This window comes from Ambystoma mexicanum, chromosome 10 (genome assembly GCF_040938575.1).
Source record: "Ambystoma mexicanum isolate Mex_15411 chromosome 10, UKY_AmexF1_1, whole genome shotgun sequence".
Lineage (NCBI taxonomy): Eukaryota > Metazoa > Chordata > Amphibia > Caudata > Ambystomatidae > Ambystoma > Ambystoma mexicanum.
The window spans coordinates 747,479,186-747,506,428 of NC_090932.1; the positions used below are offsets into that span (position 1 = coordinate 747,479,186).

The 27,243-nt window shown below is 42.9% G+C and overlaps 1 protein-coding gene across 1 annotated transcript in view; it reads right to left on the reverse strand.

Annotated features, from left to right (window-relative positions):
- The window catches only part of LOC138491709 (arylacetamide deacetylase-like), a 411,585-nt gene that overhangs the window by 67,890 nt on the left and 316,452 nt on the right, over positions 1 to 27,243 (reverse strand). Inside the window, exon 4 of the mRNA XM_069618391.1 lies at positions 11,159 to 11,330. Within this exon, the coding sequence (XP_069474492.1) occupies positions 11,159 to 11,330 (172 nt within the window). The remainder of the gene's footprint in view (positions 1 to 11,158; positions 11,331 to 27,243) is intronic.

Below are 27,243 nucleotides of genomic sequence, written 5' to 3' on the forward strand. Positions count from 1 at the left end.
GGTATGAATTCCTCATTTAGGCCATTGCAAAAAGAGTCCAAGCGATGGATCCATCGAGCTTCTTTAGATAGAAGACTTGCAAGAGCATTAGTCGAATGGACAACTATGTCCACAATCCACCAAGCAATATCATCGACAGAGTGATGAGATTCTACAAAGTGGCTTACTAGTGGGGCACTCATGATCTTGCATCGGATTCTGGAACGATGTTCACAAATCCTAATGTGGGCTGGGTGCATCGTCTGGCCCACGTATCTGAGGCCACATGGGCACTCAATCACATACACCACTTGTTTGCTTTTACAATTCGTAAGGTTGTGAAGGGTCCAAGGTCTTCCATTGACAAAAAAATCTTTCGTCTTTCTTGTAAATTTACAGGCTGTACAATTTCCACACGGAAAATGGCCCACCGCACTCCTCAGGTTACATAGGTCCACTCTCAGTGCTGGTTTTAGAAATCTCGAGTGAACAAGGTGGTCCCTTAGGTTCTTGCCACGTTTGTATGCAAACCTAGGGACTGGCTCATCCTGTAGACAAAGTCGAGTCAGGGGCCAATATTTGGAAATTAATTAACGTATTTTCTGTGAGTGGGTTCTGTGTGTGATCACACAGGAAGTCCTGGTGCGAGGGTCCGGAGTTTGGGTATCAGGTGTCAGTAGGGCCTTCCTATTGTAGAATCTGGAACGTTTTTTAGATTTTGAAATAATATGCCATTGGTATCCTCTCTGTGTGAGTCTGCTTTCGAGGTCCTGTGCATGTTGGTAAAAATCTTCGATATCAGTGCAGTTGCGTCTAATGCTTAGAAAATGGGAGGTTCTCTCTAAGGTGTCTTGGGTGGTAGCTTGAGAAATGCAGCAAGGGGTTTCTATCGCTTGGTTTACGGAAAAGGTTACATTTTATATGTCCTTCTTTGTGCCGTATTTACAAATCCAGGAAGTTGACCATGTTTTCGCTAGATTCCATAGTGAATTGAATATCAGTGTTTACGTTATTCAGCCACACTAAGAAATTGTCAAGGGTATTTTTTGTGCCCTCCCAAATGAAGAGAATGTCATTGATATATCTCTTGCAATGATGGATCTGACTTTTGAATGGGTTATTTTCAGCAAGAATATTTATCTCCTCAAATTCTGACATAGAAATGACAGCTAGACTAGGCGCAAAAGTTGCGCCCATAGCCGTCCCTTTTGTCTGGAGATAAAATTGACCATCAAAATCGAAGTAATTTTTACTCAGGGCAAATGATAGTAGCTCAGTGATGAACGGGACAGGGACTCTGTTTTGAAGGTCATACTTAATGAGTTGTCTCCTCATGCATTCAATAGCCTCACCCTGCGGTATGCTAGTATACAAGGATTTGATGTCCATAGTTACTAGTAAGTGTGATGTCGGGTCAAAGGGTAGGTCTTCAAAAGTTTGAATGGCATGGGTCGTTTCACGTATGTATGTGGGAGTCAGAACGCTGATGGGTTTCAGGAAGAAGTCAATAAATGTACACACTGGCTCAAGGATTAAACCACATCCAGACACGATCGGCCTGCCTGGTGGATTGACACTATTCTTGTGAATCTTGGGTGGGGCGTAGATGGTAGGTACCCTCCCTTGGTTATTGGTCAGGAATTCAAATTCTTTTTTGTTGATCCAGTCTCTTTCCCAGGCATATGTAGAGATCTCAGTAATCTCATTGAGAATGCTTTTTGTTGGGTCTTGTCTAATTTTGGTGTAGCTAAGGCCGTCAGCTAGAAGATCGTTAACCATAAGTAGATATTGGGTGGATGTCATCAGGACGATGCCACCGCCTTTATCTGCTGGTTTTATAACCAGTGATCGATTCTTGGATAATTCAATAATGGCTAGATTTTCTTCTCTTGATAGATTATGGTGGTAATTGGATTTTTCTCTTTTAAGGGAGTGTAGATCCTTTAAAACACATTTCCCGAAGGTGATAATTTCAGGTGGTACCTGATGGTCCTGAGTACAGAAAGTGGAGGGTACATGTAGCCCTGAATCGGGGTCCATGTCCTCATGATCTTGATCCATAAAAAAGGCTTTTAATCGTACCATGCGGAAGAATTTACGTACCTCCATTTCGGTGTTAAACCAGTCGGTTTGATGTGTGGGGACATAGGAAAGTCCTTTTGAAATGGCTGATATTTGTATTTTTGAGAGGGTGAAGTTGGCAAGGTTAAAAATGGGTGTTGGTTGTTCATCTATCTGGTGCGTCTCCTGCGACCTTTGATTTATTATTGCGCATCATTGCTGGAAATTGATTGTACCATGGGCGTCCCCAACCGGGTAGTCCCATCATGCTGCCTCCTTCTAAAAAAAGGATGTGGTGGTGGTTGCGGATAGTTACCAAGTGAGCGAGGTTGGTTTTGACGACTCTGATCGTCCGACGCGCTGCTGCTTGAGTTCGAAAAAGAAACCCATTTCTTTCTATATCTGCCTTGGTTTTGTGAGGGTTGTTGGGTTTTTGCTGTCTCTCTAGCTTGATCAGTGGTATAGGGAAAGACTAGGTCTAGATTAAATTCCTTTTTGTCTTTACTCAGTTTTTTTGTTTTTTTGGCAACAGTTGCAGTCTTGAAATCTGCACAAAGTTTATTTGTTACTTGAAGTTGTTCTCGCGCATCAGTGAGTGCCAAATTGTTGAGGAAACTTTGCTCCTCCTTGTCTAAATCTTTTTGGATTTCTTAATGAAGACCATGAGGTCACGGCTACATTTTATTGCAATGTGGCTAAAGGTAGTTGTATACTCCTTGTCACTAAGAAAAATAACAGGTTTGTTACAGACAATTAAGCCTGCAGGAATAGTGTTAGATCTTAAATATTCCCGGAGGAAGTGTCCGTGTAGTTCTGTTCGAAATTGTTTCTTTTTAAGTTTCAATAGATCTTCACTTCCAGAGATAGGTGTGGTGCTTGGATTAGGTCCTACGGAATCAAAGATAGATGGGCCTTGAATAATGTCTGCCGTCTCTTCTAAGGTGTAACCAAAGGTCTGGCCTTCGGCCATTATCAATGTAGAAATGAAGTGATGGTAGGCCCCACAGAAATCTGTGGGCTAGTAAGGTAATAGAGCCAAAAACGGACGGGTATAACAGCAAGATCAGAGCAGTATCAAAGAATAAGGGTTGGAGAGGGACAGTCCAGTAATCAATTGACCGGACGATTGCCCAAATCAAATACGTCCAGACCGTTTTCAGGGAGGGGATGAGCGCACAACAACTGGCCTTCCTCTCCCTGCAGACGTGGCAATCCGGGACTGGGTTGAGCCTGTCCTGGCTGGGATAGCGTTGCGTCAACGGGGCATGTAAACTGACCTGTAGTGTCTTTCTGAAGACACTGCAGGTCATCTCGGATGTCTCTTTGACCGCGTTGACCTACTGGGACGGGTCACCAGTGCTGGATTCCTCCGTGTGCTGGACCTTCTTCCGACCCCCTCCTCACCTGAACCCCCTATGCTCCAGTCGTCCTCCATGCCATCTTCCCACCCATGTATCACCTGGGTACCCTGTGGAGCTGCCTCTGACCCAGTGGCCAGGCTGGTGGAGGACACATCCCTGCCACAGTCGGGAGTCGGATGTCCAGCAGGGGTGGCCAACACAACAACTGCACCCCAGCCGGAGGAGCACGTGCAGGCAGCAAGAGGCAGGGCACAGGCACAGCAGTAGCAGGCACAAGGTGGGAGCGATGATGGCTGGGGGCCATCAACATCAGAGGGGCAGGCATCGGCCAGAGGGCAGGAGGACCCTTGATTGGGAGTGTCTTCCGTGTGGCAGCGGTTGGACCAGGCCATAGATGCGGAGCAGGGGCGGGCGGAAGAGGCACGGCTCACAATGGTCAGGGCAGAGAACTCCATGCGCAGGGCGCTGAGGCGGGCTGAGTGCCTCGAGGCAATTCACAGGGAGTTGGAGTTGAACATGGCATCGTCCCTGCGAAACCTCGGGGCCATGGAAGAGGCCCGCCTCCAGGACATAGACCAGGAGTTCGATGATGCCCTGGCCCGGAAAATCAAAAAGTGAGCCGTCGGACTAGCCCGCCCCCATTGTATATAGTTTGTAGTGTTAGGTTTCATTTTCGTTTTGCTTTATTTTAGGGTTGCTTTGACAATGCCCCACCCTTTTGTATATAGTTATTTCTAAGGTATTTTTTTCATAGGTTTCATTTCATTTGTTGGGCTCATGGACCCTGGATTGAATAGATGTACATAGTTGAACAGTGGATTTCTGAAAACAACATTTTTTCAAATCACCATGGATCAATGGATTTTGCTATTTACCTATCCTTTGGATTTGCTTTGGTGGACGGAGAGTTTGGACAAACTTTCTTTTGGATTACTTTGGATTGAGACTTCATTTTTTTAATTCATTTTTGGACATGCATTTATTTTCTTGTTTAAAATATTTTTCTTGTTTTCATTACATTACCTTAATTTTGTGGAAAATACATTTTGATTTATTACTTCCATTCGTGGTATTTTCTCATTGGTTTACTGCATGTCGCAATGTGGCACCTAGTGTATGTGTGTGATGGACATGTGTTGATGTACATAGTTACTTTTGGTTTGTGTCATGTAATAGGCCTTTCAGTGTGGGGTGGATGGGAAACTTGATTGGGTCTCAAGACTGGGGTGGCATGCAGTGGGATTTTGGTGGACATGAGGCCCATGAATGTGCATCTTTATGACATGTTGGGGGGACATGAGTGGGGGCCTGCTGGCAGGTGCCCATCACTGCTGGGTGGGTGGGGGTGCAGGGGGACATGAGTCGAGGCCTGCTGGCGGGTGCCCGTCACTGCTGGGTGGGGGGTGCAGGGGGACATGAGTCGGGGCCTGCTGGCAGGTGGCCGTCACTGCTGGGTGGGGGGGTGCAGAGGGACATGAGTCGGGCCTGCTGGCAGGTGCCCGTCACTGCTGGGTGGGGGGGTTAAGGGGGACATGAGTCGGGGCCTGCTGGCAGGTGCCTGTCACTGCTGGGTGGGGGGAATCCAGGGGGACATGAGTCGGGGCCTGCTGTCAGGTGCCCATCACTGCTGGGAGGGGGGAGTGCAGGGGTTTGTTGGGCTCATGGACCCTGGATTGAATAGATGTACATAGTTGAACAGTGGATTTCTGAAAACAACATTTTTTCAAATCACCATGGATCAATGGATTTTGCTATTTACGTAACCTTTGGATTTGCTTTGGTGGACGGAGAGTTTGGACAAACTTTCTTTTGGATTACTTTGGATTGAGACTTCATTTTTTTAATTCATTTTTGGACATGCATTTATTTTCTTGTTTAAAATATTTTTCTTGTTTTCATTACATTACCTTAATTTTGTGGAAAATACATTTTGATTTATTACTTCCATTCGTGGTATTTGCTCATTGGTTTACTGCATGTCGCAATGTGGCACCTAGTGTATGTGTGTGACGGTCATGTGTTGATGTACATAGTTCACTTTTGGTTTGTGTCATGTAATAGGCCTTTCAGTGTGGGGTGGATGGGAAACTTGATTGGGTCTCAAGACTGGGGTGGCATGCAGTGGGATTTTGGTGGACATGAGGCCCATGAATGTGCATCTTTATGACATGTTGGGGGGACATGAGTGGGGGCCTGCTGGCAGGTGCCCGTCACTGCTGGGTGGGTGGGGGTGCAGGTGGACATGAGTCGAGGCCTGCTGGCGGGTGCCCGTCACTGCTGGGTGGGAGGTGCAGGGGGACATGAGTCAGGGCCTGCTGGCAGGTGCCCATCACTGCTGGGTGGGGGGGTGCAGGAGGACATGAGTCATGTCCTCCTGCACCCCACACCCAGCAGTGACAGGTGCCTGTCACTGCTGGGTGGGGAGTGCAGGGGGACATGAGTCGGGCCTGCTGGCAGGTGCCCGTCACTGCTGGGTGGGGGGTGCAGGGGGACATGAGTCGGGGCCTGCTGGCAGGTGCCTGTCACTGCTGGGTGGGGGGGTCCAGGGGGACATGAGTCGGGGCCTGCTGGCAGGTGCCCGTCACTGCTGGGTGGGGGGGTGCTGGGGGACATGAATCGGGGCCAGCTGGAAGGTGCCTGTCACTGCTGGGTGGGGGGTACAGGGGGACATGTGTCAGTGCTCACTTGTGCATGGTGACATGTGGGCTGGCTAGGGGGCATGGCCAGGGTGGATGGGCTGCCTGCGGGGCATGGCCAGGGGTGCAGGGTAGTCTCCTGTGGAGTGGGCTGCCTGCAGGCCCTGGGGAGGGTGGTAAGGGCTCACCTGGGAGGCCACAAACTGCCAATTCACGTTGGGGCACCCCAGGAATACACGTACCCCGCTCGGCCAGTGAAATCACGTGTGAAACCTCCAGCGCACCCCCAAAATACACGTACCCTGCTTGCCCAAGCCCTATCGCGTGTGAAACTTGCCTCGCACCCCAGAAATACACATACCCGCAAGGCCTATCGCGTGTCAAAGTTCCCGCGCACCCCAGGAATACACGTACCCCGCTCGCCCAAGGCCTATCGCGTGTGAAAGTTCCTGCGCACCCCAGAAATACACATACCCCGCTCGCCCAAAGCCTATCGCGTGTGAAAGTTCCCGCGCACCCCAGAAATACACGTACCCCGCTCGCCCAAGGCCTATCGCGTGTGAAACTTCCAGCGAACCCCAGAAATACATGTACCCCGCTCACCCAAGGCCTATCGCGTGTGGAACTTCCTGCGCACCCCTGAAATACATGTACCCCGCTCGCCCAAGGCCTATCGCGTGTGAAACTTCCCTCGCACCCCAGAAAGACACGTACCCTGCTCGCCCAAGGCCATTTGCGTGTGATACTTCCCGCGCACCCCAGAAATACACGTACCCCGCTCACCAAAGGCCTATCGCGTGTGAAACTTCCCACCCACCACAGAAATACACGTACCCCACTCGCGCAATTGCAGTGTAGCGGCCCTGTAAGCTGGTCCAGGGTTAGCGCGGCCCTTTGCGCTGTATTGGGGATTTCAATGGTTTTTCCTTGCGCAAGGGGCATTCTTGGGGGCGTAACTGGCGCTGCGGGATGTTCTCTCTGCCAGCACTCATTATGGCTTGGAAATTCCATGAATACGCGGTGCGCCAGAATGCTGTTTAGCGCACACGGCTGGCGCACGCTGGCGCACGATCCCTCTCTGCGCTGCTCGCGTGTGCTGCCTCTGTGCTGAAATCTATGAATTACCCCGTTAATTCTGTCTCACACTCCTTCTCCACCTCCAAATGGTTCAAAAATGTCTTGCTTTTAGACAGTAAATGAGTCCCCATTGGAGTCCGACTCAACTGGTGTTCTATGGAGAAGCAACACTTTTCCAATCATTTCCATAGTCTTCTTCATTAAGAAAGTGGTATGAAAATAATAAAAACAAGTTATAAAAGAAACTAAGAAAGTGGTTTGTTGATAAGCAAAATGCCACTTTTGGGGACCCTCGGTTCTCCTCAACTTACAGTTTAACAATACGTTTAGAGAACACCATGAGTGCAGAGTTCTCACTGCGGCAGTTTAGTATGCAAAACAATTGAATGTAAATTTGAGACTGTTGACCTCCTCCAGGGTAATCTATGCATGAAGGATTGTGTGTAGAGGTGCACTCAGTGTATGGTGAGGTTCAACTAGTGTTGTTAGAGTACTGGGTATGTTGGTGCTCTCAGTCAGATCTTGGCTACAAGATCACACTATAGTACAGGGGAAAGGTGAGCGCTTGCGAACGCTGGCGTATCTGTTCACTCACCGACATCAGAAAGCGTGGTTTAGCCGCACTTAATTCAATCCAAAACAATGGGAAAATTAGAGGAATTACAATTCATAAAACATTTTCACCGGCAAAGTTAGCATGTACCGCTTGGGTGTTTTTGCCCATAGGACGTGCATCGCCCGACTTGAATATCTGTCTACAACAAGACCCAATACTGTGACGTCCATCAAAACTGTCAGCAGATGGTGAGTACATGATCACCCTATGCTGAACGTACTCAATAAATATGAAAGTTCTTAGTGAATCGCCGCAATGTGAGCACCGCAGCCAATCAGCGGCAGTGTGGATTTATATCTGAAAGGCCGATCCCGCCACTGTCTATCAGTTCCCATTTTAACAGCATCTGGCCCTACAGACACGGGGATCCAGCTTGCTGAACTTTTCCCAATGACAGCAAAGATGATGGGGTTGACTTCTATAAAAGATTAAAATATCAAGTGCCTAACATATGCACCAATGACTCTGGATACAAGGTGAGTTTTACTCACCCTTTCATCAGCAATGAGGAAATATACTACTGTGAACATCTTCAGTCACCGTGTGGGATCCAGCGCTTCGCCTTGAGCAACTGATCCCACAGGAGACTGACCTAGATGTTGAAAACACCACTCATGTTTCAATTATTCCATCAACAGGAACAGCGAATTTAGGTCCATATCAGTGAAGTGTACCCCAACCTGTTGGACACGAACCCCAAGGTCAGTGACATAGCAGCACAGGTTAATTTATTCAAAACCCAGATGTTAAAAACATGGATACAAATTGTATACTAGAATACTTACACGCAATCATCTTTACTTTTACTTTTACTTTTATAAAAACACCATATCCCCAGATAACCTTACCAGAAGAAGGGCACCCCTTGGCCCGAAACGCGTTTTAACTAATAGGAGACGACTTATAGAGAGACATCATCTCTTCATAGACCAAGCACTCGTCCCTATTGAGATATCTGAGCCAATCAACATTTATCAATTGATTTGTTTTACGTTATGATAAACTCAGTTACTGTTAATTATGTTTGTTTTCAATGAACTATCACATCCATTATCCCAGTGGCGCACGTATATCTAAACTGTACTACACTGAAAGGAATGTGTCTTGTATATGTAATCCTTGTTTCTCACTGTAATTAATGCAGTGAGATGTGGTAATATTATTAGTTGTACTTTACTGGTCTGATGTTAGTATCTATATGTATAAATCAGTCCAATTCCTTTTTGTGAATTTAGCTATTGTATACACATCTGGAATTTACTGACAATTACATTGTCGTATGTGTGCCCCAAGTCCCGTCCACCGTTGTTTTCGAGGGACCTTCGCTCTGTAATCTATGCATGAACACAGTCCTAATAATTTCATTCAATCGCACATATGGCCCCTTAGTGTGTGCCTCTTAGTTCATTTTCATTTTAGGAGCAGTTTCTGTAATACAGCACCACTTTTCTTCGCCACCGTAAGCGTGTCTGAGCCTCCGGGACCTTTCAGAAAATAAGAATAGATATGTACGAACGAGTTTCCCTGAAGCTGCTGCACCCGCTTCCTGCAAATGTAAAAGCATGGAGTGATCTGTGTATGCGTTACCTTTATACTGTAGTTTCTTTTAATGCATTTGAAGGGGGAGTGGGGGCACAAAAAGGATGTAGCATTTGACCTGTGCATTCCTCCTGCTCCTTCAAATGCCCCCAAGCTTTACGCCTGCATGAGCTTTTCATGCAGTTACAGAACAGGGCCATTCCTAGAGCGATCCACCTTTGCTTAGCACAGGCAGATGAATTCCACATAAAGCCAGTGTAAATGGCATCTGCAAAGAGGAATTTGCAGGCCGTGCCTCCTTTCTTTTACAAAACAGAGAGTAAAATTAAGGAGTACAGTTGATTTCAACTCGTGTCACTCTTTTTTTTCTTTAAAAGTGGAACATTGCACACAAGTAACTTCTAATTCACAAATATACGGGTAACAAAAAAAGAAAAAGACATGCCACTTCTGGTCAGGAATCTGTTTTGGCATAATGCTACTTACATGTATGTAAACACATTAATCGTTGCCTGCAAATCATGCTGTGCAGGCAGCCTTCTAAATGGACTATCAGGTGATGAATTGGAGGCAGGTTGCATAGGAAACTGCTAATTTCACATCTGCCTCAAAATCTCACGCAGGTGTGAAACAAGAGGTAATTCAAGGAGGAGAAGGAATGCACAGTGGAAATGCACAGTCTCATTCGTACCCCTTCTCCTCTTTTCAATTAATTGATATTTTATTTATATCGCGCTCATACACAAGTATTGAACATCCCATAGAGTGCACGCATGATGATAGAACACGGCATGATGCACCCGAATCTCACTTCTTGATAGGGAATGGACCTATTTGAGCTCAATTGCATCACTGCCAATGAAGACACCCACACTTGCTCAACCGATATACACCTAAGACAATGTACGAATGGCGATAAACAAACCTAACAGGCAAAAGGAGTGGAGCATAACAAAAGAAAGCAAGTGCACTGTGTGTCACTACTTGCCATGAAGACATCTGCCTTCATATAGCCCCGCGGGCAAAACTCATGGCCATGCATTCGGCCTTTTTCTAATGTACACAATAGTGTTTTTCTAAATAGAATACATTACACATTACTTGTGAAGTGTTTATGTGCTGTGAACATACTTTTACTTAGAAAGGACAGGGTATTGTGATGCAACAAGGATCTCTTAATTGTATAAACACTGGGACATACTTTGTGAGGTAACAAGGCCTTCTCGTTAAAAATGCAGTTTTCCAACTTTGGTTAACATTACTTTATAAGGAGCGCTTTTATTGGAAACACGCACAATAAGTTACTTTTGCACTCGGCTCCTTATAATTTGACATCAGTCATCATGGACACTAACTCTGAAATGTAAGAATGCTATCACAGAGAAGCTCCCATCTGCTTTGGGGATGTTCCAAGTGTTAGGATTCTGCTTAATCATGGGGAAGGAATGGGGGCGGGACCTGGTGGTGCACACCACAACTATATTGATTTTCACTTAAGAAATGTGCATTTTAAAGCAATTTGTAGGCATGTTTACACTCATGGAGCCATTTATGCATTATCTAAAGAAGTGGTACTCAAACCTTTTAATGCTGAGCCCCCCATTGAATAAAAATATTGTTGTCGAAACCCCCTGGAGTAAAAATAGCGTTCCTGGGCACCCATATGCCACACCTTCTTATATTTTCTATTTAAAGCAGTCACTGTACTTCCTTTTGAAAGATCAGCGTCCCCCTGTCACTGCACTTGCCATCCTTTGGGCTCCCTAGAGGGGGGGGGCACCCCCATAGTTTGAAGACCACTGATCTAAAGTTCACAAAAATAATTGTTTAGTTGTTCTAAAGCTCGAAAGACAAACACACAAATGAATCAACAAGCAGAAATGCCATACCTGTTGTGCTACAGCTGCAGCTAAATTCCCCCCTGCGCTGTCTCCGGAAACACCGATTCTTTCTGGGTCCACAGCATACTGAGCAAGCACTTCTTTTTGCAGAAAGAATTTCACTACAGTGTACACATCCTCAAATTGTGTCGGAAAATGAACATGAGGAGCCAGTCTGTAGCTGAAGGCAAGAAACAAGAAAACAGAAATGCTTTATTTGATCATTTTTGGGACAAAGAAAATTTAAAATGTATATTATTAGGTTATATAAGTTGCTGAGAATATTCTTCATGAATTTTGACATATTATTGAACATCTTTTCTTTAACGGAGAAAAGCAAGCACAACCTTAGAATGTTGAGCTTTAAGGATTCAATGAATTTGCTCCCGTGGCATTGCTGAACAAAGCAAACCAATATAAAATACATAAGAAACATTACAATTCGGGTATTTGGAGCTGGACGTTGATATATGTTCCCATATTTTGCGAATTTGTCCTTTAGTGGCACGGCCGTACACACTCATACTTGCACTCGCAAAACAATGTGATACTACAGAACAGGCTACAGCATTTTGGACACATTTTTCTCTGTTACGCAATGCGCATGTGTGAACGTCATAATTTGTGTTTTGTAATGTGTTGTGTATAGCGCTTGCAAACACCCAAAAAGGGTCATCTGGAGCTGTAAGAGCATATGAACACTAGACATGTGCAGCTCTAAAATGTATTGCTTCTTCCTGAAGATCCATGTTTTTAATTTCCTTAATAAGTGCAAAATCTCTAACTTATTTTCAACTCAACTGGCAGAGCGTCCAGTCTCTTGTGGCTGAGTATTTGAATGACTGTCTAGCTTTTCTGTCTTTCTTGAAATTAGGGACGATCAACAGGTCAGTTGAAATAGATCGTGATTATCGATTGGGCTGCTAGCGAGTTAGATGTTGTGTGAGGATAGCCGAGACTTGACCACTGAGGTTTTTATGGATGAAGCACATTGCCTTAAGCACCACCTGCTTCACTGGCGGCCAGTTCAGTGATGCCAGACCAGATGTAATGTGCTCATGCTTGTTTTGTATGAAATCATTTGTATGTGAAGCATGACTCTAGATGCAGCACTTGATCTGAGACTGCTAGTTATAGGTTATTTCCAACATCAAGGTGCAATGACACCAATGCTTCGACTACAGTTACCTTGTGAAGGAAGGATATACATAATTCATTAACTGAAAAAAACATGACTTTGCAACTTGATAAACCTGGGCTGAAGTGTAAGATGGTGGCCCTAAAGAATTCTGATGTTCCATAAAATAAGTTCATGCTCCAGACACGGACCCAGTGAAGCAGGGCAGAAGCTGGGCTACATTTGTAAATAAAAGAAGTGCTAGGGCTCAACGTGTTACTCTGACTGCCACTAGTGATTTGTGAGGCCCTACTGGAAGAAGGTCAGGAAAGGTTTGTTGGCTTGGAATCCTGTTGGTATTTGACTAAACGACACTCATTTTTGTCATAGTAACAACAGTTACAACTGGTTAACCCGTAAAGAGAGGGAGGTGTAAATCGCAGGAGCTAGTGAAGTCAACAAGCAAGACTCACTTCATCCAGGAGGTTTTGAGGGAGTTCAGAGCCATGCAAATGTATGAACATTTGGGCACAATTGTTCTTTTTATGGCGTAATATAAAATACTATAGGGTAAGTGGGTGTAGGTTTTATAGACACTTATGAAGGGAACATGAAACAGAAGAAGAACCAGCAGCAGAAATACAACCTCCTTCGTAAAGAACAGGTCTGCCTATAAAGGGCCCCTTGCACATAGGACAGGGGTATTAAGTCAAATGATTGTTTTAAAAAAAAGATTTTAAAAAAAGATGTATTTAAAAAGACCAACCTATGACCGCAGAGAGCAGTCTTTGTAAATCAAACTGTCATGCCCCTGCCGCACACGAGTGCGTGCAGCGGCTGACAGGCACATCGGGACCAGGAAGATCTGTTGCGGGGAAGAGGTAAGTGTTTGTGTCTGTGTTTATGTGTGTGTGTGTGTGTGTGTGTGTGTGTGTGTGGGTGTGTGTGTATGTGAGTGTGTGGGTGTGCATAGTGAGACTGAGTTGTGCTGGTGGAAAAGTGGTGGGAGATGGGGGGGTGGTGTCATAGGGATGACATTGCAAGGGGCAGTGAGGGGGCACAGTAAGTCATATTTCAGAACTTAAATGAAAACACAAAAACAGCCAAAGCTATATTTTTTTTTGTGGTCAGTTTTTAAAATGCGGAAATATGATATAGAACCAGGACAGGTACAGTATGGGCACCATTGCAAGCTTCCTCAACGAATAATAGTTGCAGGTGGAGCAGCTCAAACTTCCAATACTGGGGTTAAAACAGGCACTGCATGGTCCTCTGCAATCAAGGCTTCTCACATAAGTAGTACTCATCCAGCAGCAGTGCAAGCTTCCTTCACAAATAACAAGTACAATTGCAGGTTGGGCAGGTCAATCTTCATAAACAGGCACAGCATGGGAATCAGCATTCCAGGCTGCTCAGACAAGAGAAACGCATCCAGCAGCAGTGCACACGTCCCTCACACCAGGTGGAATTGCAGGCAGAGCAGGTCAATCTTCTTAGAGCAGGCACAGCATGTACCACAGCAATATTGGCTTCTCAGACAAGAAGAACTCCTCCAGCAGCAGTGCAAGCTTCCTTCACAAAGAACAGTTACAGTTTCCGGTGGAGATCATCTTCATAGAGCAGGCTCAGGATGTCCCTCAGCAATCCAAGCTTCTCACACATGTACATCTTATTCAGCAGCAGTGTGAGCTTTTGAAGTATCCTCCCACACAGAAAAGGACGGCTTAACCTATAGGGATCGTCTACCTCATTCATCACTTTGAAGGCTATTGTGATTAGCCTAAATCCCACCTTACTTGTGGTGACTTGGGTTGGAGGAGGCTGTGGCAATGGATGTTTCAGGGGGTGTTGGGTCTGGCTGTCCAATTTACACTTAAAACAGTTTTGCACATTTATTTAAGGTGCCATGGCCTTCAGTGGAACAGTATTTCCTCAAACCGATTAGGTACAGAATGGGCCACAGCAGTGCACATTTGTTCAGCTAGAACATATCAGCATGGTCGGTAAAAGTGAATGTTTCCCTAACAAACAAGTAGGCATGGACGCCAGTAGTGCAATCCTCTCACACAAACAATTAAATGTCAGCCACAGCAGTGACACCTACCCTCAAATAGAAACGGGCGCTGTGGGTAGCAGTGGTGCACAGTAAACTTACCTCACAATACATGACCTGTGGTACTGCAAGCTTCCATTGTAAAGAATAGCTAGTGTTTGGGCCACAGCAGTTCATGCTTGCCTCGCATACAATAGAAAAGCATCGGCCTTACTGCTTCCCGCTCTTTTCCCTACTTAAGGTGCCCTCCTGCCTCTTTTCCTTTGCAGCTGGGAGCAGGTGTAAGTGGATCTAGGTCACCTGGCCTATGCCCTGCCCACCTTCTTAGCCCTGCCTCTTCCTTCGTGCTCTTAACTCTTAGATCAAGGGCGTCTCACACCCGGGAGTCCGAAGCGAAGGGCAGACAAAGAAAAGGAAAGTTCCTGTTTGGACCTGTTCACAGCAGGAAAACCCAGGGCCCGACCCCCTGCTCAGATAGCAGGTAAGCATGCACCAACATGTGTTTACACCCTCTGTCCCCACCGGCCATCCCGACCCTCTGTGGTCCCCCCGTGATGTTCCCTTGTGCCCCTCCTTCTCGAACACAGATGTCTTTTTTGCTTGATTGGGTCTACCTGCTTCCCCTACAACCCTCCAGCCTACTTCTGCAAGAGTCTTTCCTGATACATTCTGATTTCACCATCACAATGCTGGATTGGACTTTTATGGACTTCATTGATTCACGGTGAGCCACCCTTTCTCAACTCTCATGCTGGACTTCCTTTGCATCTTGTACTCATGGTGGCCCTGAATCATGCTGTTCCCGTCTTCATCTTGTATCCTGGCTTGCAACATTATGTGTTACTACTGACTTCTGCAATTGTATTCGCTCTCCTCTCTTGCTTCTCCACTCTTTTTGACTGCTTACCCTCTGTTCTTTCCTCCTATCCCTTCTCCCTTTTCCTATCTCCTCCCGTTACTTTCTTCTATGCACTTACTCTATCAGAATTGTCCCTGGACCTAGTATGATAACAATCATGTCTGTCTCCTTCCACCTACCCTTACTGACCCCCCCCCCTCCAGCACTGTCTGAAATGTTGTCAGGCCTAGTACGATAGTTGATTGTTTTGTGCCCCCCCTCACTTTCTGCACCCCTCTCCCTCACCTTTTGTTTTTCTCCGGCTCTACCAGAAATGTCGTCAGGCCTAGTACGGTAGTCACCTGTCGGTTTCCATTTCCTTCCCACTCTCCCGCTCCCTTCCTTATCTTTGTCTTAGCTCTTGCACTATCTGAAATGTCGCCTGGCCAATTACGATAGTTAATTTCACATCCTTACTGTTCATGGCCTGTAAGAATGTCATTGTATATTCCCTTGTTCCCTCCCTTGCCTTGAAGCACTTTGAAACACGTTGTGTATAGGCGCTATATAAATAAACTATCATATCATATCATATCCAGGTCCTCTGTAAACCTCTCCACACCATTGTGTGGTGCTCGCAGACTTCCACATATCACAGTCGCAATATGGGCCATGGTAGTGCCTGCTCCCTCATAACAACAGTCACAACATGGGCTTCTGCAGTCTTCCTTTCATTCATTCAGGTCCTCTGCAAACCCTCCACCCCATGTTATATTGTGCAAATTGTGCTCTTAGACTGCTAGTTATAGATGCTGATATGCCACGTGAGGATGCACATATAAACAAGAATTGCTCATTTTTATCAGACCTTTTTCTATTTACATCAACAGATCACACGTTAACAAATGGAATATGTTTACAAAAAAGATATAATAAAACCACCTCTGCAAAGCACTTTATCTCTGTTTGAACACATTTTCCTAAACAACCATATGTAAATCTTTAATGTACAGAACTTTGCAAAAACATGGTGACAAGCTTACGGACACCATTAATCTATGCATACAAATTTGGCACATCTTTGTGAAACTATGTAAGGGTTATAAAGACATGATTGCCGGCACCATCACACATACCTGCAAATGTCAATCACTTCTCACGATGAGGCACACCTAGGCTCATGATGAACATTGCAAACTGCATGATGCTAAAAGCTGATAGCCGTGACTTACCTCTGCCCACTCCATGTTGAAGGCTGTGAGGCCCAGTCTCAACCCTTTCAGAACAATGTTTATTTATTGTCTGTAAGGCTGAAGAGAACTGTTGAAGTTGTAGAGTATATCAGGGTCAACAGTGCAACACTGCCATCAAACTAAGTGCAAGGGGAGCACAGAGCAGATCTGCTGACCCTCTTTTTCTGACAGAAGTAGCAGAGAGTGCACCTCGCATAGGCATTTGTAGACGTTAATAAGGGAAAGGGTCAGAAGGAGGGGCATGGGCTGGTTGACCTCACAGAAAAATAAAAAATTACCAGATTGGATAAGAACAAGTTATGCTGGTCCTGGGCCATGTAGTTATTAGGCTGTCGCTAGATACCCAGTCGATCCAATTGATGAATGAATCTTCAAATTGTGCCATAGATCTTAACCAGATGCTAATTTGATGCAAAGTAGGTCACTCTACAATAAAAGCCCTGAGGTCTGGACCAAGTATTGAAGGGGCCAGGATTGGGGTTTCTCGCCTGAGGAAAATATCAACAATCCAGAGATTACTAAATAATATGTACGTGGCAGAAAAATAAATAGTGAATAAAGCTTGTGCCTGCAACTAAGAATGGGAATAGGATGTAAAAAGCAAAGAATCGAGTCAAGGTAGCTTTATCAACTGAAAATCTGCCTGTGATTCATTGTATAATGGTATTGACTATATGTGGAATAGCACAAAGTACTTTGGTGATAACTGTTGCTCCTCAGAATAACATCTGTCCCCATGGAAGAACATACCCTACAAAAGCTGTTGCTGTAACTGAAAAGAGAAGGAAGATGCCAATGTTTCATGTTTCTGTAAACATATAGGAGCAGCAATATAGATGAAAATGCTGATGATGTGTCTGCTGTGTAATGCCTAACATCATTCTAATAGGGACCCGGAATGTCATCAGTATGACATGTTTCAAGGTGTTGGCAAATCAATAAATGAATTATTAATAATTGCTATCAGTGGATGAGTTGTTCGTTTAATGTGGGCTATTAGTTTGTAGTTAAAAACAGTGTTGATTTTACAGGTCAAAGTTTTGGTTTTTAGTTATAATCGGTTTAATAGTTGGTATGGTTGCAGTTGCATCGAATCCGTCTCCTTGTTTTGTGGCAATAGGGAATTTATTTAAGTGGTATATTGGTTGTTTTTGCATATTCTGCTTCTTTTTGCAGCTGAGCCATATCGGGGAAGAATGGGGAAGCGTTTTGGTATTATTATATGTTTGTCTATGTATTTTATCTTTGATAATTTTAGGGTATTATTTCAGTCGTAATTTTTCTGTTGATTCTTTCTTTTTTAGTGATGTATGATTGGATGTTGTAGGATATCATTATGGGGTAGTAGGTTTAATATATACATTTGGTTGAAGGTTTTTGGTAGTTTCTGGGTGGATTCTTTTTTTAACCCTATTTGTAGTCTTAGAAGTTATGCATGGTTGTCTCGTGGGCTGGTATAATTTTTATAAACAAAGAAATTAAGAAAAAAGTTATGTAAGTTTTGATTAAACCAGAGTGACATTTTGTAATGGTCTTGATATGAGGCAGAGATTGGGCTGTTACATATGTTGGTCCAGTTTTTTCATATTATGTTACATCAGTGATATGAGTTGCAATTTTTTGACCTAGCACACGGTTTGTGTTCAGAATTAAATGATGAATGATTGATGGGCAAAAGGCAAAGTTTTTTAAGAAAACATTAATGTTTTGTTTTGCTATGATTGTTGAAAGGTCCAAGACTAAGAGTAATCCAGGCAGGGTTACTACAAGTGCAAATATTTTACAATTCATTGGTATTGGAAGAAGTTGTTCTTTTATTGGGGAGGAAAAATGAATGATTAAAAGAACAAAAATGATACTTCCTCAAGCAGAGCATGTAATTAGGTTGATAAGAAGTTTATTGTTTTCGTTAATTGGTTGAATGGTGATCGTGGGTATTTTATTTTTACATAGAAAATAATTTGAAAACTGCAGACTTTTGTGAAAGAGATTGCAATTAATGTGAAAATTAATGCTCATGAATTTATTGTACTTATTGCTTCAATAATCAATAATAGCATCCTTTGAGAAGAATCCCGCTAAAAATGGGGTACCAACAAAGGCTAGATTGTCAATTGTTAAGCATGAGGTTGTATTAGGGATTGAGTTTTATAGACCTCATATTTTTTTAATGCCTTGTTCATCACTTAGGTTATGAATACTTGATTGTGTGCATAGAAATATTATTGTTTTAAAAAATAGCATGTGCACAGATATGAAGATTTGCTAGTTGACGTTGATGTAGGTCTATCGTTAATATTATTAACCCTAATTGGCTAGATGTTGAGAATGGCATTTTTTAATATAATGTTGTGTTAGTGCAAACGTTGCTGTGAAGATTGTGGTTAAAACACCTAAACATAAATGAACTGTTAGAGCAAGTATATTGTGTTCAAGAGGTGGTGGGTGAAATTTAATTAGAATAAACATTCCCACTACAACTATTGTGCTTGAGTGTAGAAGGGCTGTAACAGGAGTGGGGCCTTCTATAGCGGCTGTTAGTCAAGGGTGGAGTCCAATTGTGGGGATTTTTTGGTTGCTGGTAAGATAAAAACAAAAAGTGGTAATATAGATTCTTTGTTGTGGATAGAAAATATTTGTTGTAGTTCTCAGGGGTTTGTGTTTATTAATAGTCATGTTATGCTGATAATTAATCTGATATCACCTAGACGGTCATATACTGCTTGAATAGCAGCTGTATTAGCATCTGATAGGGAATAACATCAGTCAATTCATGAAAAGCATATGATTCCAACACCCTCCAAATTGATAAAAAGTTGAAATAGATTGAGGTAATTCGAATTAGTATAGCAAATACACATACTAATATATATTTGAAAAATACCCGGTGACATATGGGTCATGGTGTGTATATCAAATTGAAAATTTAAAATTGATAATGTAACAAATAAAGCAATTGGAAGGAAAACAAGGGAGTATTGGTCTAGTTTAATGTTTGATATAATAATACAATGATAAGTAAATATTCAGTAATAGTTGGTTGTTGTTGATTCTAACACAGTGTTTAAGAAGATTATTATTGGTAAGAGGCTGGATAGAAAATCACATTTTACAGAAGATTTTACAAAGAGAGGTGAGCTTTCTATTGTTGTTAAGACAAGTGGGATAATTAGTAGCCTTAAAGTTAAAATAAAAGAGGAATTACATAATAAAGTGAGGGCCATTACTTTTACTTTCACCAAGAGTGTTTGGTATCAAAAACCAATGGATGGCTGTTATCCTTTAAAAGTTGAGTAGACTGTGGAATTTAACGAGAGGTTTAGATATTAGCAGTTTCTTTGTTTCTTCAACTCTTCTCAGTTTATTAAAAGATGTTATCTTTCATGATTAGAATCACAATCTAATATTTTATTAAATTAAATAAGCATGTAAAATTACCAGGAATTACTTCAGGTTTAAAAAGTATTAATAGTATAGGAACTATGTGCAAGGATATAGGGTAGTGTTCTCAAGTAAAATTTTGAATTATTTTGTTAAGGTGGGTGTTGGGCCTTGTTGGGTTATTAAACACATATATAGAGTACAGGCTGCAGTGGTATGGGTACCTAGCCCAGTAAATAAAATTGTTCATTTTGATCTGTTAAATTGTGAAACTATAATAGTTAATTCATCTCATAAATTAATTGATGGTCGGAGTGCCATATTTGATAGATTTACTAGTAATCATCATGTAGCTCTTATAGGAATAATTGCTTGCATTCCCCATACTAGAAGTAGTGTTCGACTGTGTGAGCGCTCATAATGTATACTAGCCAAACAAAATAGTGCTAATGAGATTAACCTGTGATTAGCCTGTGTGATTAGCCAGTGTGAGATTATTAAAATGACTGCCCCTTACATCAGTTTGTCATATACAAATTAAGTTTGACATTAATACCCCCCAAATGGCTATAATCAACAATGGATAATACAACTATTTTTCTGGGGTTAATAGATGTGAAATATGGATAATATGATATCCGCCAAGTTTAAGGAGAGCTGTCACTAAGATTATAAAGCTGTCAATAGGTGCTTCAACATGGGCTTTTGGTAATCATAGGTGAACACCATATAGTGGTATTTCTACTATGAAAGCAATAAAACAGGCAACCATAACAAATGTTTCTGTATATATAAATAAATGCACAGGTGCAATTGTTCATTGAAAGTTTAATGATAGAGAGCCTGTCAGTTTTTCCTGTGTTACGCTTTTAAAATGTATTGTCTTTTTAACGTTTCACTCTGCCTGTATTTTAGCTGTATTTTAGCTTTATCTTTTTTATTGTAACTGTCTTTCCTCTTCTGTCCTAATCACTCTTTAATCAGTGCTGATTTGTGCTAAACATCTATACTGTAGGCTGTAGTTATTTGTTTGCATGATCACGCTGTGCGATTTGAATCACGGCTCCCTGTGAGCCCTGCACGCACTGCTAGACACTTAGGACTACAGTTCCCATCCATTCTGTAATTCTCTGTGCCCGTTATATCCCCGACCCCGGCACGAACCCCCCTGCGCGTACGGGTCAAGCCAGTCAGCGTCAGTCCTATATAAAGACACGCTTCGCCGTAGCTTCTTACTGTCAGTTTTCCCTGTGTTACGCTTTTAAAATGTATTGTCTTTTTAACCTTGCACTCTGCCTGTATTTTAGCTTTATCTTTTTTATTGTAACTGCCTTTCATCTTCTGTCCTAATCACTCTTTAATCAATGCTGATTTGTGCTAAACATCTATACTGTAGGCCGTAGGTATTTGTTTGCATGATCATGCTGTGCGATTTGAATCAAGGCTCCCCGTGAGCCCTGCATGCACTGCTAGACACCTAGTACTACAGTTCCCATCCGCTCTGTAGTTCTCTGTGGCCATTATATCTCTGACCCCAGCGCGAACGCACCTGCACGTACGGGTCAAGCCAGTCTGTGTCAGTCCGTGTCTGGCTGAGTTGTGCTGTGCTGCTATAACCGCTGTACTCCGAAACTCGAGTGGATCATGGGACTTCAGGCACTCGAGGGCACAAAAGGTACGTTGAATAAATAACAGATTATAACCAACCACTTTAGCATAAAAAAGAATCAGCTGGAATTAGTGCTAGCTGATATAAATCACATGCTTATATCAGATAATACTGCTGCCTTATCCAACGCTCGGGATACTCACAAACAAGAGCACGCTACCATCACCCAATGTGGCTCTCCTGTTAATGCTCCAATTATTACTAATGCGCACTTTCAACCCGACCCTCTCTTGGCCCCAGACATTAGTTCTCCACTTAAAGAAGATCTTGCTTCTAACTCTGAATTTAATAAACCGCCTACTCATCATAACGCTATTAAAACCCTTCTTATCAACACTAGATCCCTAGTAAAACATACTGTGGAGATTGCCACACATATTGAAGAGCATGATGTAGACATATGCGCTATTACAGAAACTTGGGCCCACGCAGTAGCTGGTCCTTCTCTCAACTCAGCCATTCCACCAGGCTATGGAATGATCAGATGCGATAGGAAAGACAGCAGGGGAGGGGGTGTTGGCTTTATATACAAGCTAACTTTTAATGTCTGGGAAAGCAGGGAGTTTATAATGGACAGTGTTGATTCTCTTTGCATCAAAACTAGCCTGAGTGCAGAGAGTACCTTAAACATACTCCTGATATATAAACCACATCACACTATGCCTGACTTTGTGAAAAATCTTTCAAGCTTTCTGCTTGCATCTCTTAAGGCAAACACAAAATACTTGCTTATGGGAGATTTTAATTTATGGTTTAATCACCATGGATGATAAGATCGCTCTTGATTTACAAAAAGTTCTGATTGAACTGGGTTTTACACAACTCATCCAAGAGCCTACACATAATATGGGTCACATCCTGGATTGGGTAGCCAGACATGAAATTAACGTCAATAACATATTGGTATCACCATGTCCTTGGTCGGACCATTTTTTCGTGAATTTTGATATTCTAGTAGATCCTTTTATCAAACTTAAATGGCAAAATTCTACTAAAACCTCATATCGGAACCTAAAAAACATTAAGATGAATAAAGTACAATCAATACTTGATACCATACCCACTTCTAAAACTGAAACTCCGGAAGATCTATCAAAAAAGATCTCTATTAACCTAGAAACGGTTGCTAAAATTCTGGCACCTTTTAAAATGAAGTCGATAAAACCTGATATTAAACACAATATATGGTTTACGTCAGAGCTTAAATCTCTGAAGTCACTAACCCTTAAATCCTATCATACATGGAAGAAGTGTAACACACCACTGCTTCTTAGTAAATACAAAGCCTCAGTCTCCATTTATAAAAAGGCCATTATAAAAGCCAAATAGTTTCTCCAATAATAGAATTCAAAACGCACAGCACAATAAAAAAGAGCTTTTCTGTATACTGAAAGAACAAGAAAGAACCAACCACATCATTCCAGAGAGATCTATAACAGATGATGTCACTTGGTGTAACGTAATGCAGCAAGCTATGCACAAGAAATTAGATACTATTAAGGAAAATATCCTGGAAAAAAGTAATAATTTAAAATGCACCAAACCTAAGTTTGCGGATTGGACCTATCTTAGGTCTCCACTCATTCCAACATTTAACTTATCCCCTATAACGGAAAAGGAACTAGAAACTATTATCAATCAACTTAAGCCCACAAAATGTAAGAATGATATCCATGCCACCAAGATAATTAAAACCTGTGCTCCTTCCTCAATCGCTCGATCTGTCATTTTGTTAACACCTCCATAGCCACTGGCATGGTCCCCCAGGATCTTAAGAAGTCATGGGTCATGCCCATCTTGAAAAAACCTGGCCTTTCAGTTGATATGCCAAACAACTACCGGCCTATTAATAACACAGCGTTCCTTCTTAAAATTCTTGATTGTGTAGCCTACATACAAATTGCAGACCAGTTAAAGAAATATCCTATTCTAAATGACCATCAGTCTGGATTCTGGGTCGGCTTCGGTACCGAGACTGTGCTTCTAGAACTCAAGTCTAAGGTAATGGCCCGCATGGATAATAAGGAAGCATCATTACTTATGCTACTCGATCTTTCGGCGGCTTTCAACCCGGTAGACCATGACATCATGGCCACCAGGTTGTGCGAAGTAGCTAATTTCTCCCCCCTTGCATGTAAATGGGTCTTATCTTTTCTCAATAATCTTGATAGCAGAGTCTTTCGCCCACTACAATAACCTGCGGTGTTCCCCAGGGTGCTTGTACATCCCTCTGTTTTTATAATATCTTCACAGCCCCTCTGTTCGCAATGCTTGACCATGAGAACATAATATTCACCAACTACGCGGATGACACTTGTGTCATCCCGCTCTCTGGTTCTCACAGTGCAGATGAACACTCCATCAACAGAGTTTTTACCCTAATTGAAACCTGAAAGGTCCACAATAAGTTGGCCCTGAATAAATCTAAAACTGAGCTGCATGTCATAGGATCTCCACATCCTATAAATAAACTTGGTCCACAATATGATGGCTTCCATATGGGAGAAGAATCTATTGTGCCCCTAAAAAAGGTGAACACACTGGGTCTGACCTTTGACCAACATATGAATATGAAACAGCATGTTAGTAGTCTGGTATCATCATGCGCCTAGTACATTAAACTCCAGCGCACTTAAGAGCCTTCATATTCCAGGATAATGCAGAGACCATCGCTAGAGCAATAATAAGTTCAAAAATATATTATTGCACTAGCCTTCTCATGGGACTTAATACATCTGATTGTAACAGATTGCAAGTATGCCAAAACGGGGCTATTGGAGCCGTTATGAATCTCAAGTATAGAGATCATGTTACAACGGCAAGATGAGAACTCCACTGGGTGCCCGTAGAGTCTGGCTCTCTCTTTAGGAAACTGACTGTAGTACATAAATGCAGATCTGGTAACATGCCGGATATCTGCAACAGCTCCTTACTACGTGAAACAATACAAGAACATTAAGGTCTATAATCAGCACCTCTTATCTGAACCAAAGTTCCATACTGCCAGAGTGGCCAACTCAGCTTTCTTCTCCATTGAACCGAAGGCTTGGAATGCCCTACCTTTTGACATGAGATGTATTGAGTCACTGGAAATCTTCAAGAAAAGACTGAAGACCTAGCTCTTTAACTAAACTACTTTTGAGTTGTTACCTGAGTTCTATTCCTCGTGACCTTTCATACCGGTTCCTCCTTACCTCTTGTTACATGTTTGTAAGTGGCTTGTAGCGCCCTTACGCCTTTGGGTCTATGGCTGCACTATATAAATACAATAAAGTAAAGTGTGTTATTTGGTAGTGCTAGTAGTGCTACTAATAAAGGTAATGAGCCAGCAAGAGTGTAGAAAAGGAAATATGTTCCTGCATTCAATCATGCTGATTGATTCACTCACTGTGTAATAATAATTAATGTTGGAATTAATGTTGTTTCAAAAGCAATATAGAATAACATTAATTCTGTCGAGGTAAGGGACATTTGTAGGAATAAAAGCTGCAGAGCTCATTCAATCAACACTTCAGGAGAGCAAGTTCTCAGCCCTGCTTACGGATTAAGTGGCTGGGCTGAACACTGCCATATACCAGCACAGATTAAGCACTGAAAGTAGCATTAACTTCCGGAAACTCGCTCCTCCCTGAACTGATTTTGCATGTCAGTTGTAAGAAGCTCAGTACCACATCATGGTCTAAAACCTAGTTGTTCCATATCTGGAAGATGTGTCCTCTTCCACAAAGGAACGTAACTGCTTTCTTACTGCTTGTTGCAGCTAGCGATGAAAGGCAGCTAAGATATTGACTGAGCATCACTAGGGTCTTGTGGGTCAAAGGACCTTTTTTTAAATGTATGTTTTTTTTTCAAAAATGGACACATCACTTCTTTTTTTCCATTGTTGTGATATTTTACCAGTTAGGTGGGATATATTGTCTACATCGCTGATCTTAAAAATGAACACAAGCACGCTATGTTTAGTGAGTTTGAGAGGTAAGAAGTTTAGTGGTGATGTAGATGCACAAGGATTCCCAGCTAGTTTAATACAGAAATACGTTTTTGTGTGCACTATTCATTTCTTGTGGCTGCAATTTTCTTTTGCGTTGATAATGGATTTCTTGTTAATTCTGAGCTTCATTTTTAAATTCATTTCAATTTGGTGGCCTACACTATTCCCTCTAAAGGTGCTGCATTTTTGGCATTAGAACGTTAAAGTTATTGTGTTAAACAGCTGTGATTCACTTTGTTATTTGTGCAACTTTCCTTACAGGTGCTATCCAATCCATTGTAGTTGGTTGGAGAAACAGTTCAGAATGTCATCAGGGACAGCATTATTATATCTAAACACCTGATTGAGCCCTGATGACCTACTTGACTTTAAGCATTTTTGTGCCATAATTTGTTTCACAAAGATGTTGCCGACATCATCAAGATGTCAAAAAGAATCCCTGTTTGATATCAACAAATGGCTGGGGAAGGCTTTGGTGAGCCCACATCAGAAAAGGAGATACATACTTTATACACCTTGTGTGTGGAAAATATTATCAAGGGCATATGGTCTAAATTCTGAAATGAACTAATCAGGTGTGACTCATTTGTAATTTGAAACCAGTAGTTCATTTCCCCTAATAATATTAGTCTTTGGTTGGTCATAAGAATATCTTTTGCTATCTCCAAAGGTTGTTCTGCAAATGAGGCTTAATATTTGCTAGGGTGTTGTTAAGTGAGATGAATGAGTGGATTTCGGAAAATAATATCCTTCCCTCCAATCAGAAGGGATTTTGAAGTAAAGCGAGTACAATGCACAACTTGCTCGCACTTGTCACTGCTATTGAATATTCTTGGAAAGGGCACCAACTGCCTGTTTATGGTGCCTTCATAGATCCCGGCGCGGCGTCCAACACGGTCATGATGAATAGACTATGCAACAAACTTTATATCGTGGAAAATTCCTCATGGCCTGTTGACTATGATCAGGCGGGAGAGTCTCTCGTTGTTTGCGACCTCGCAGGGAGTAAAAGAGGGATGCATCTTTGCTTGCACCTTATTCAACTTATATCACAGCGGCTTTGATGATTGATAGCTCTGCAACCTGCAGTAGCGTGTCCTGTGAAACTAGGTCCTCCGAAAATAGTGGAAAATAGTGGAATTCAGAGGGAAAAATAAATGTGCAAAAAGCACGAATATGGCAGGGAAGCTATTTGTTATTAATTGGTGCTCTCAGGTCACCCTCAAGCCAAATCTATTGATATAGATGTGCAGATAGGATGACAAATCCATGTGAGCCCATGTGGGTTTTCTTTGGATTTTTCTCCATATTGACTGTCACGTCCCTGGTCCTGCCCCCCTCCCGTCACTCACCAGGCACCATCCGTTCCCGTACCCACCACCCACACCAACGGGGAAGACACGGTAGGCGGGACGTCCGAGGGGGCAGAACCACCTCTTTCCGCCCATTTCCGTGCTGGCGCCTGCCATGGCGTCTCATCCATGACCGACGGCTCCGGCGCCGTCGGCTCCAGCTCCCGCGCACGGGGGAACCTGATCGCGTCTCGCTCAGACGATCACGTGACTGGCCACGGGATCGTCTGTAGCCGACGCTGGCGTCCACATCGGACGAACACCAATCACTGATGGCGTCCGACCATCACGTGACGCTCCTGTGCGGTCACGTGCCCTGTCACGTGATCTAACTTTCCTTCAAAAGGAGCTGAGAGGAAACACTCAGTGCTTCACAGCTGTTTCCACCAGAGACCTGTTCGGCATTACCCTTGTTCTTCTTGATACACTTTGGAACTCGA